Consider the following 13,031-nt stretch of genomic DNA (forward strand, 5'->3'; position numbering starts at 1 on the left):
GATAGTGTATTAGCAATTGAATACATAACTTGTGTTTAATGGACATATTGTACTTTAAGTAAATAGTCTTTGAGTTGAGCTTGTATTATGAACTGTATATGTTTAAACTGATTAACATTATTTCCCATATAGCTGTGTACATTTCAGTATCTGATCTCATTTTGTATGTCAATTACTTTTATAAGGGGCAATGGAAATCCTCCAGACATAAGATGATAACAGTTTTAGATTAACATCATTACTGCTAATCAGTATTTTTTCCGGTAAAAAATGGTAACGTAAGCAAAACACGATTTGTTGAATAGGTACCTCCACAGTTCAAAGTTGGTTGGCTTTTAACAAAAAAAACTCTTACAAAATTGGATTATGTAATTAGTAAGCACAAAAGAAAGAAGGGTGTTTTTTAGGAAATAATCCAAAAGGAAATACTACATGTTCTAACTAGAAATCAAATCAAGGAAAATGTCTATTTCAAAGCAATAATGTTTTCTTTTTATCCTTCCTCACTGCTAGGCATATCCATTTGGAGGTTTCAGATGCCTCCAAATGCAGAAGAAGATGGCCGATTGCCTTCTTGTAAAAGTGTAACACTATAAGATCTGTGCAAATCCAGATATTAGTGTGTTGCATTTTCATAGGCAGAAATCCCGCCCTGAAAAGAGACGAAAGCCACAATTGGCCATCTTCTTCTGCATTCAATGGCATCTGAAACCTCTGCACATGCCTACTAACTTCTGTTTGTTTTTTAAGTAAACACTGAAATTCCAGCATAAACATTTCTAATTTTCCTTAAAGTAAACAATAAAAAAGAAAAACAACACAAAAACATACCTTTCAGATATAACTGTAGCAATGCCAAATGGTAAGCTGTTTCCACCAGCATATACTGGGCTACATCTACGACAAAAATAATAAAACAGATTAAATATATTAGTCATTACTGTATCTCCTAGCAATGATGATTTTTTGTTCATCATTTTATTTCTGGGCTACCCCCAAGGCAGAACTTGCTGTGATCTGAGATACCATCGCAGAAGATGCAGCATGTCTGCAGAAAGAATGGGACACATGCAGAAATTTTTAGCGTTTTAACTTTGCTGTGCTGTTCCACATCAGGCTGTTCTCTTCAAAGAGAGCTGTGCTCTGGCTGCACTGTGTACGGTTTCCTCAACACAATGCATCCAGAGCAAAGTGCTGTTTGACGGGAACAGTCAAATATGGAGTAGTGCTGCAAAGCAGTAGTGCATTGATTACTGACTGGCTCTCAGGGATTTTTTTTAACCCCAGTCTGCAAAACTGTGATTTGTAATGTAAGACTTTCGTATGAGCAATGCACCTTTTTATTACTACATTTCTATGTTAGACCAAGATTTTTTTTTTGTCTGCAGCTAATTTGCAATTCAATTTATAACTACTGCACTATTTTAAACTTTAAAAATTGCTTTATTCTCCAGTTAACCAACACATTGCAATTGAACTGGTGCTTTAGTGTAACTGCCTAATTCAAAAATGAATTTTATTTAACAATGACCTGCAAAAACGTTCTCACTAAAAATAAAATTCTAATCGCAGAAAGTGAAAAAAAAGTACTGCCTCTGGGTGGGCTACTTGTATTATGCTCGTACATCAGAGAATAAAGTTCTGACACAGTGTCTGCTCTCCTCTGCCTCATACATTCATAAAGTATTCAGCATCCTTTTGACATGAGATGTCCAAAATCAATACCCCTCCAGTCTCAATCACAATGTCATGATGTTTTTTTTCTCCTTTTATCAATAGCTATCAGAATCACACTAACCTGTCATATTTCAAGAAGGAAGCACTCTTTTCTAAAAATCAAGCAAGTAGGAAAAGGACTGCATATACCATACTGGATACTGCATACAGTCACAAATCCTCATTATGGCAACATTACAAATACTATACCAATGTTTTATACTCATAATACTCCTTAGCATCATTCCCACAAGGAGATTATACATCTTTGAAACAGTAAAATTAATAATACAAAAATCTAGCTGATCTTAAAAAACATAATTTATGCTTACCTGATAAATTTATTTCTCTTGTAGTGTATCCAGTCCACGGATCATCCATTACTTGTGGGATATTCTCCTTCCCAACAGGAAGTTGCAAGAGGATCACCCACAGCAGAGCTGCTATATAGCTCCTCCCCTCACTGCCATATCCAGTCATTCGACCGAAACAAGCCGAGAAAGGAGAAACCATAGGGTGCAGTGGTGACTGTAGTTTAATTAAAATTTAGACCTGCCTGAAAAGGACAGGGCGGGCCGTGGACTGGATACACTACAAGAGAAATAAATTTATCAGGTAAGCATAAATTATGTTTTCTCTTGTTAAGTGTATCCAGTCCATGGATCATCCATTACTTGTGGGATACCAATACCAAAGCTAAAGTACACGGATGATGGGAGGGACAAGGCAGGAACTTAAACGGAAGGAACCACTGCCTGTAGAACCTTTCTCCCAAAAACAGCCTCTGAAGAAGCAAAAGTATCAAATTTGGAAAATTTGGAAAAAGTATGAAGGGAAGACCAAGTTGCAGCCTTGCAAATCTGTTCAACAGAGGCCTCATTTTTAAAGGCCCAGGTGGAAGCCACAGCTCTAGTAGAATGAGCTGTAATCCTTTCAGGAGGCTGCTGTCCAGCAGTCTCATAGGCTAAACGGATTATACTCCGAAGCCAAAAAGAAAGAGGTTGCCAAGGCCTTCTGACCTCTCCTCTGTCCAGAGTAAACAACAAACAGGTTAGATGTTTGGCGAAAATCTTTAGTAGCCTGTAAGTAAAACTTCAAGGCACGGACTACGTCTAGATTATGCAAAAGACGTTCCTTCTTTGAAGAAGGATTAGGACATAATGATGGAACAACAATCTCTTGATTGATATTCTTGTTAGAAACCACCTTAGGTAAAAACCCAGGTATTGTACGCAGAACAACTTTATCTGAATGAAAGATCAGATAAGGAGAATCATAATGTAAGGCAGATAACTCCGAGACTCCTATGGGGCTCCACCATGGCTTTTAAACATAATGAACAAGTATCCTCTGTTTCAGACATGTTTTTACAGACTAGCAATGAGACTACCAAGCTTGGAAAACAATTTAAAGCAAGTTAACAAGCAATATAAAAAAACGTTACTGTGCCTTTAAGAGAAACAAATTTGACAACATTTGAAATAACAGTGAAAAAAGGCAGTTACACTAACAAAATATTTACAGTGTATGTAACAAGTCAGCAGAGCATTGCACCCACTTGCAAAAGGATGATTAACCCCTTAATAACAAAAACAGAATAATAAATGACAAAAACGTTTTTTAAACACAGTCACAACAACTGCCACAGTCTACTGTGATTGTTACCCTCCTCAAACACGACTTTGAAGCCTTTTGAACCCTTCAGAGATGTCCTGTATCATGCAGAGGGAAGCTGAATGTCTCTGTCAGTATTTTTATCTGCACAGAAAAGCACTAAAATAGGCCCTTCCCACTCATATTGCAACAGTGGAAAGCCTGTTACTAGGCAAAAATCAAGCCAGCCATGTGGAAAAAAACTAGGCCCCAATAAGTTTTGTCACCAAACATATATAAAAACGATTAACATGCCAGGAAACGTTTTATATTACACTTTTATAAGAGTATGTATCTCTGTTAATAAGCCTGATACCAGTCGCTATCACTGCATTTAAGGCTTAACTTACATTAATCCGGTATCAGCAGCATTTTTCTAGCAAATTCCATCCCTAGAAATATGTTAACTGCACATACCTTATTGCAGGAAAACCTGCACGCCATTCCCCCTCTGAAGTTACTTCACTCCTCAGAATATGTGAGAACGGCAGTGGATCTTAGTTACTTCTGCTAAGATCATAGAAATCACAGGCAGATTCTTCTTCTAATGCTGCCTGAGATGAAACAGTACACTCCGGTACCATTTAAAAATAACAAACTTTTGATTGAAGTTAAAAGACTAACTATAATACACCACTCTCCTCTTACTACGTCCATCTTTGTTGAGAGTTGCAAGAGAATGACTGGATATGGCAGTGAGGGGAGGAGCTATATAGCAGCTCTGCTGTGGGTGATCCTCTTGCAACTTCCTGTTGGGAAGGAGAATATCCCACAAGTAATGGATGATCCGTGGACTGGATACACTTAACAAGAGAAATATGTTTTTTATAAAGTAAAAATCATCCAATGTCAAGAAAAACAAAATTTATACTTACCGATAAATTTCTTTCTTTCAGAATGAGGAGAGTCCATGGGTGTCCATAACATGTGGGATATACTTCCTGCCAGCAGATGGAGATCAAGAGTTTTTAATCCCTCCCAACTTTACTCCTCTCCAGTTAACGTATAGCCGAGCAGAGGGGAGAGGTAGAAAAAAATTGAAGAAAAGACCAAAAGCAGGGTAAAGAAGTGCAAATAAGAACAGTCACCATTAAATTCTAGAAAAATAGGGTGGGTTCTATGAACTCTCCTCATTCCAAAAGAAAAAAAATGTATCAGTAAGTATAGATTCTGTTGTCTTTCGTATAATGAGGAAAGTTTATGGGTGTCCATAACATGTGGGATAGAATACCAAAGATGAGAGTCCATGTTCAGGACAGGTAGAACAAATAAAGGGCAGTTCCTATTTGCCAGACACTGTGGCTTGAAGGACTTTTGTGCCAAAATCATCTTCTGAAGAAGTATAAAATATCAAAACAGTAAAATTTGGAAAAAGAATGAAGAGAAGACCAAGTTTCAGCTTTACAAATCTGTTCCAAGGTAGCCTTATTTTTTTAAAGGCCCAAGAAGTAGATACAGATCCAGTGAAATGTGCAGTAACTCATTTTGGAGGTGGTTTTAGAACTTTCGCACAAAGTTCTAAAACATTGATGAGTAACCTTGCCTACTGAGGAGACCACACTCCCTGCACCCTCTGGGGCTCCCAGACAGCTCCCCAACCTGTTAAACTTGCGTCTGTAGAGACCACGGTCCAAGTAGGCTGAAGAAAAAAGGTTCCAAGGGTCAAAAACGGACTGTCCTTCCACCACAAGAAAACAGAATTTATGTTTACCTGATAAATTTCTTTCTCCAACGGTGTGTCCGGTCCACGGCTTCATCCTTACTTGTGGGATATTCTCTTCCCCTACAGGAAATGGCAAAGAGAGCACCCAGCAAGAGCTGTCCATATAGCCCCCCCTCTGGCTCCGCCCCCTAGTCATTCGACCGACGGTTAGGAGAAAAGGGAGAAACTATAGGGTGCCGTGGTGACTGTAGTGTATAAAGAAAGAAATTCATCAAACCTGATTAAAAACCAGGGCGGGCCGTGGACCGGACACACCGTTGGAGAAAGAAATTTATCAGGTAAACATAAATTCTGTTTTCTCCAACATTGGTGTGTCCGGTCCACGGCTTCATCCTTACTTGTGGGAACCAATACCAAATCTTTAGGACACGGATGAAGGGAGGGAGCAAACCAGGTTACCTTAACGGAAGGCACCACGGCTTGCAAAACCTTTCTCCTAAAAATAGCCTCCGAAGAAGCATAAGTATCGAATTTGTAAAATTTGGCAAAAGTATGCAGAGAAGACCAAGTCGCTGCCTTACATATCTGATCAACAGAAGCCTCATTCTTGAAAGCCCATGAGGAAGCCACAGCTCTAGTAGAATGAGCTGTAATTCGTTCAGGAGGCTGCCGTCCGGCAGTCTCGTAAGCCAATCGGATGATACTTTTCAGCCAAAAATAAAGAGAGGTAGCAGTAGCTTTCTGTCCTCTCCTCTTACCAGAATACACAACAAACAATGATGATGTCTGTCTGAAATCCTTTGTTGCCTCTTAATAGAACTTTAAAGCACGGACCACATTTAGATTGTGTAACAAGCGCTCCTTCTTTGAAACTGGATTTGGACACAGAGAAGGAACAACAATTTCCTGGTTAATAATCCTGTTGGAAACGACCTTTGGAAGAAAACCAGGCTTGGTACGTAAAACAACCTTATCTGTATGGAATACCAGATAGGGAGAAGTACACTGCAAAGCAGATAATTCAGAAACTCTTCTAGCAGAAGAAATAGCAACCAAAAACAGAACTTTCCAAGATAGTAACTTAATATCTATGGAATGCATGGGTTCAAACGGAACCCCCTGAAGAACTGAAAGAACTAAATTTAGACTCCAAGGAGGAGTGATGGGTCTGTAAACAGGCTTGATTCTAACTAACGCCTGTACAAACGCCTGTACATCTGGCACTGCTGCCAGACGTTTGTGTAACAAAACAGACAAAGCAGATATCTGTCCTTTTAAGGAACTAGCTGACAAACCTTTATCCAGACCTTCTTGGAGAAAGGAAAGTATCCTAGGGATTTTAATTCTACTCCAAGGGAATCCCTTGGATTCACACCAAAGAATTTATTTTTGCCATATCTTATGGTAAATCTTCCTAGTTACAGGTTTTCTGGCTTGAACCAGAGTATCTATGACTGAATCTGAAAACCCACGCTTAGATAGAATCAAGCGTTCAATTTCCAAGCAGTCAGTTGGAGAGAGACTAGATTTGGATGTTCGAACGGACCTTGTACTAGAAGATCCTGCCTCAAAGGTAGCTTCCATGGTGGAGCCGATGACATATTCACCAGGTCTGCATACCAAGTCCTGCGTGGCCACGCAGGGGCTATTAGAATCACAGAGGCCTGCTCATGTTTGATCCTGGCTACAAGCCTGGGAAGGAGAGGGAACGGTGGAAACACATAAGCTAGGTTGAACGACCAAGGCGCCACTAATGCATCCACCAGTGTCGCCTTGGGGTCCCTGGATCTGGATCCGTATCGAGGAACCTTGGCGTTCTGTCGAGACGCCATCAGATCCATATCTGGAATGCCCCATAGTTGAGTTAACTGGGCAAAAACCTCCGGGTGGAGTTCCCACTCCCCCGGATGAAAAGTCTGGCGACTCAAATAATCCGCCTCCCAGTTGTCCACTCCTGGGATGTGAATTGCAGATAGGTGGCAGGAGTGATCCTCCGCCCATTTGATGATCTTGGACACCTCTCACATCGCTAAGGAACTCTTTGTTCCCCCCTGATGATTGATGTACGCTACAGTCGTCATGTTGTCCGACTGGAACCTTATGAATTTGGCCTTTGCTAGGTGAGACCACGCCAGGAGCGCATTGAATATCGCTCTCAGTCTAAAATGTTTATCGGAAGAAGAGACTCTTCTCGAGACCATAGACCTTGAGCTTTCAGAGATTCCCAGACCGCACCCCAGCCTAAGAGACTGGCGTCGGTCGTGACAATGACCCACTCTGGTCTGCGGAAACTCATTCCCTGAGACAGGTGATCGTGAGACAACCACCAGCGGAGAGAATCCCTGGTTACCTGGTCTACTTGAATCTGGGGAGACAAGTCTGCATAGTCCCTATTCCACTGATTGAGCATGCACAGTTGTAATGGTCTTAGATGAATTCGAGCAAAAGGAACTATATCCATTGCTGCAAACATCAATCCTACTACTTCCATGCACTGAGCTATGGAAGGCTGAAGAATAGAGTGAAGAACTTGACAAGCGTTTAGAAGCTTTAACTTTCTGACCTCTGTCAGGAAGATCTTCATTTCTAAAGAATCTATTATTGTTCCCAAAAAGGGAACTCTTGTTGACGGGGACAGAGAACTCTTTTCTACGTTCACCTTCCACCCGTGAGATCTGAGAAAGGCTAGAACAATGTCTGTATGAGCCTTTGCTTTGGAAAGAGACGACGCTTGGATTAGAATGTCGTCTAGATAAGGTGCTACAGCAATGCCCCTCGGTCTTAGAACCACTAGAAGGGACCCTAGCACCTTTGTGAAAATTCTGGGAGCAGTGGCTAAACCGAACGGAAGAGCCACGAACTGGTAATGTTTGTCCATAAAGGTGAACCTCAGGAACTGATGATGATCTTTGTGGATAGGAATATGCAGGTACGCATCCTTTAAGTCCACGGTAGTCATATATTGACCCTCCTGGATCGTTGGTAAAATTGTCCGAATGGTTTCCATTTTGAATGATGGAACTCGGAGGAATTTGTTTAGGATTTTTAGATCCAGAATTGACCTGAAAGTTCACTCTTTTTTGGGAACTACAAACAGATTCGAGTAAAAACCCAGACCTTGTTCCGTTGTTGGAACTGGGTTTATCACTCCCATTTTTAATAGGTCTCCTACGCAATGTAAGAATGCCTGTCTCTTTATCTGGTCTGAAGATAAGCGAGACATGTGGAACCTTCCCCTTGGAGGAAGTTCCTTGAATTCTAGAAGATACTGGGTACTGAGGGGTACTGAGAGACTATTTCTAGTGCCCAGGGATCCGGAACGTCTCTTGCCCAAGCCTGAGCGAAGAGAGAAAGTCTGCCCCCTACTAGATCCGGTCCCGGATCGGGGGCTACCCCTTCATGCTGTCTTGGTAGCAGCAGCAGGTGTCTTGGCCTGTTTACCCTTGTTCCAGCCTTGCAATGGTTTCCATGCTGGTTTAGGCTGGGAAGAGTTGCCTTCTTGTCTGGAGGCCGCAGAGTTAGGATTCGGTCCGTTCCTGAAATTGCGAAAGGAACGAAAATTAGATTTGTTCTTAGCCTTGAAAGGCCTATCCTGTGGGAGGTCATGTCCCTTTCCACCAGTAATATCTGAAATAATCTCTTTCAATTCAGGCCCGAAAAGGGTCTTACCATTGAAAGGAATATTAAGAAATTTATTCTTGGACGACACATCCGCCGACCAGGATTTTAGCCAAAGCGCTCTGCGTGCCACAATTGCAAAACCTGAATTTTTCGCCGCTAACTTAGCCAATTGGAAAGCGGCATCCAAAATAAAGGAATTAGCCAACTTTAGTGCGTGAATTCTGTCCATGACTTCCTCATATGGAGTCTCCTTATGGAGCGAATTTTCTAGTTCCTCGAACCAAAAATACGCTGCCGTGGTGACAGGAATAATGCACGAGATTGGTTGAAGAAGGAAACCTTGTTGAACAAATATCTTTTTTAGCAATCCTTCCAATTTTTTATCCATAGGATCTTTAAAAGCGCAACTGTCCTCAATAGGAATAGTTGTGCGCTTAGCTAACGTTGACACTGCCCCCTCAACCTTAGGAACCGTTTGCCATGCGTCCCTTCTGGGGTCAACAATGGGGAACATTTTCTTGAATATAGGAGGTGGAACAAAAGGCATACCTGGCTTTTCCCACTCCTTAGTCACTATGTCCGCCACCCGCTTGGGTATCGGAAAGGCATCAGCGTGCACTGGGACCTCTAAGAATTTGTCCATCTTGCACAATTTCTCTCGAATTACCAAAGAATCACAGTCATCGAGAGTAGTTAGGACCTCCTTAAGCAGGGCGCGGAGATGTTCTAACTTAAATTTAAATGTTACGACATCAGTGTCTGCCTGCTGAGAAACTTTTCCTGAATCAGAAATTTCCCCCTCAGACAGACCCTCCCTCACTGCCAATTCAGATTGATGTGAGGGTATAACTGATAAATTGTCCTCAGCGCCAACCTGCTCATCTTCTGTATTTAAAGCTGAGCTATCACGCTTTCTAGGGTAGGATGGCAGTTTGGATAACAGATTTGCTATAGAATTATCCATTACTGCTGTTAATTGTTGCATAGTAACAAGCATTGGCGCGCTAGATGTACTAGGTATCGCCTGCGTGGCCAAAACTGGTGTTGACACAGAAGGAGAGGATGAAGAACTATCCCCAATACCTTCATTAGAAGAATCATCTTGGGCAATCTTATTTAATGTGGCAGTACTGTCCATACTTTGTTTGGACGCTATGACACAATTTGCACATACATTAACAGGGGGAACCACCTTGGCTTTCATACACACAGAACATAAGTCATCTGAGGGTATAGACATAGTAGACAGACTTTGGCTAATAATGCAATAAAAGCGTTTTTAAAGAAAAGCGTTACAGGCACACTTTATATCTGATATTGTGAAAAACAATGAAGGCAATGTCCGATTTTTACAAATTTTTTTCCCCAGAGTCCTAATGCCTTGAAAGTATTGCACACCAAGTTTCAAGACTTTAACCCTTAAAATGAGCAAACCGGAGCTATTTGTTCAATTTAACAATTTTAGTACACTACAATCACAGCCACAGCCTTGCTGCGGCTCTTTACCTTCCCTGAGAGTTATTCAGCACTGAAATAAACCTTCCTGAGTCCGTTTTTTGTAGCCACAGGACCCCTCACATGAAGCTGCATGCACTGCCATGGAAGTAAACTGCGCAATTGAGGCGCGAAAACGGGGCCTCCTTCCTCTGCATACCAGAGTGAAGGGGCCTTTCTGACTGAAATAGTAGTCTAACTAAATGCCAGGCGAATAAAAACGTTCCCAAAAGTGCTTTTACTTCCACAAAAACACTCTAAAACATGAAATAAATCAATCGATTTAGCCCACAATAGTGTCAACCAGTATAGAGCCCAATAATAAGCCTTAATCTGTTATGAGTCTAAGAAAATGGCTTACTTACCCCTTAAGGGAAAACTGACAGTCTTCTAGCAGTAACATGTCTTGTTAGAAATATGACTGATCATACCTGTAGCAGATAAGCCTGCAAACTGTTCCCCCCAACTGAAGTTCTCTGGTTTCAACAGTCCTGCGTGGGAACAGCAACAGATTTTAGTTACTACTGCTAAAATCATACTCCTCTTTAACAGAAATCTTCTTCATTTTCTGTTGTAGAGTAAATAGTACAAACTGGCACTATTTTAAAATAACAAACTCTTGATAGAAGAAATAAAAAACTACAACTAACACCACATACTCTTTACCATCCCCGTGGAGATGCTACTTGTTCAGAGCGGCAAAGAGAATGACTGGGGGGCGGAGCCAGATGGGGGAGGCTATATGGACAGCTCTTGCTGGGTGCTCTCTTTGCCATTTCCTGTAGGGGAAGAGAATATCCCACAAGTAAGGATGAAGCCGTGGACCGGACACACCAATGTTGGAGAAATACTGTTTGACAGTGGAACTGAGCTCTATTTTCTTCTCTAGATGAAAGTAATCCTTTGAACACTGATGAAGGGGACAAAGATGAAAACAAGCAAAAAAGGTACTGCGTCTGAAGCAGCTACCTTAAGACTCACTACTTCCATACACAGATGGAGAATGAGGCATCTGTAGAGACCAACAGGCTTTTTTCAGTTTGTGTTTACGAGTTTCCGTGACTCGATTATCTATCCCAGAAAGACAACTCTTGCAGTTGGGAATAAAGAACTCTTGGGAAAACTGATGTTCCATCCATGATCCTGAAAGAAAGAAGTTACCTTCTGGGTATGAGAGGATGCCAGAGAAAAAGGACGGGGCCAGAATCAAGAGGTCGTCCAAATAAGAAGCAATGGAGATCCCCTGTGTTCTGATCACTGCCAAAAGAGCCCCTAAAACCTTTGTTAAGATGCGAGGGGCAGTGGCTAAACCAAAGAGTAGAGACACAAACTGGTAATGCTTGTTGAGAAAAGCAATCCTTAGAAACTGGAAATGGTCTTTGTGAACTGGGATGTGTAGATAAGCATCTTTCAAATCTATGTTTGCCATAAATCGATCCTCTTGCACCAGGGGAAAAATGGTTCAAATTGTCTCCATCTTAAAACAAGGAACTCAGACAAATTTGTTTAGGGACTTTAAATCCAGAAAAGGACAAGTTATCCTTTTTTGGAACAATAAAGAGGTTGTAATAAAAACCTCTTCCCCTCTTACCTGTTGAGAGACTGGGACTGGTTGTATTACTCCCAAATTTACTAAATCATGAACGAATTAAAAAAAAAAAAAAAAGGCAGCTGCCTTTTGAGGCTTCTTCAGAATGTGCGGTAACCATGGGAAATAATGTTGATAACCTAGGGATCTTGAACTGATCTGCGCCAGGCTTCCTGAAATTGAATCAATCTGGCCCCTACCAGAGAATTCTCTGGAAAGGGGGCCGTCCCTTCATGCAGAACAGGATTTAAGCCATAAAACTCTTGTTAATAAGATAGCAATGGATATATTTTTTACATCAAATCTAAATATCAAAAACTGCATTGCAAAAAAAAAAAATCATTAGACCTCTTAAGTACTTTAATGCAGTTACGGACATTTTCAGATGACTGTTCAGGAAGCATCTGAGAAAGAGAATCATGCCAAAAGGAAGCTGCAGCTGCCACACAAGTGACTGCAATTGTTGGTCTAATTTGCTGAGCTGATTGAGAAAATCATTGTCTCAGTAAAGATTTTTGGTCCATTGGATTCTTAAACAGGAACAATCCTCCATGGGAATAGTTGTACGTTTTGCTAGAGTTGAAATAGCTCTGTCTACTTTAGGAAACAACTCCCAGACAGATAGATTGCTTTCTGCAATAAGATACATATTTTTTAATCTGGTAGCAGGAGTAAAAAAAATGCCAAGTTTTTTCCATTCCTTAGCAATATAATCCGTCACTAAGTCTGGAGCTTTAAACACCCGGGGAGCCTTTAGGAGAGCTTTGAAAACATAACTTATCTACACGTTTTGAAATTTCCGGATTCTGTTATGACATTTCTAGGGTGTTCAGAACTTCCTGTAGAAGGAATCGGATATGATCCACTTTAAATCTGAAATTCGAATCAGGCTCTATTTCAGTTACCAGTTCAGGGTCATCTGAGGGTTTCACCCTCAGAGGGCTCAGAAAAGGACTCTTCAGAGGCAGAGGACTATAAAGTAAATGGTAAGAGAGCTAAATGCTCAGTTCCCTAAGAGTAACAGGGAGTATGAGGCAAATTTCCAGATTTACGTTTGAGCTTCCTTGATTTGGGAATTGCCGCTAACAGTTCTGTCATAGTCTTTTGTAAAATATTTTTAAACTCATGTGAAAAATCAGTGTTATTCCCTTGAGTCATATAGGCAGGCATGGGCGCTAGATGTCTGCCAGGCAAACTGACAAAATTATATAGTTTGGAAACTGGAAATGTGGGTTTCAGTTAACACATACAGTGACTTCCAAAAGTATTCACCCCCCTTGGCATTTTCCCTATTTT

At 41.0% G+C, this 13,031-nt stretch overlaps 1 protein-coding gene across 2 annotated transcripts in view; it reads right to left on the reverse strand.

Annotated features, from left to right (window-relative positions):
* Nucleotides 1–13,031, reverse strand: part of CFAP418 (cilia and flagella associated protein 418) — a 117,175-nt gene that overhangs the window by 71,365 nt on the left and 32,779 nt on the right. For both annotated transcript variants that reach the window (XM_053715223.1, XM_053715222.1), the window contains one exon: nucleotides 832–897. In XM_053715223.1, the coding sequence (XP_053571198.1) occupies nucleotides 832–897 (66 nt within the window). The remainder of the gene's footprint in view (nucleotides 1–831; nucleotides 898–13,031) is intronic.

This window comes from Bombina bombina, chromosome 5 (assembly GCF_027579735.1).
Source record: "Bombina bombina isolate aBomBom1 chromosome 5, aBomBom1.pri, whole genome shotgun sequence".
Taxonomy (NCBI): domain Eukaryota; kingdom Metazoa; phylum Chordata; class Amphibia; order Anura; family Bombinatoridae; genus Bombina; species Bombina bombina.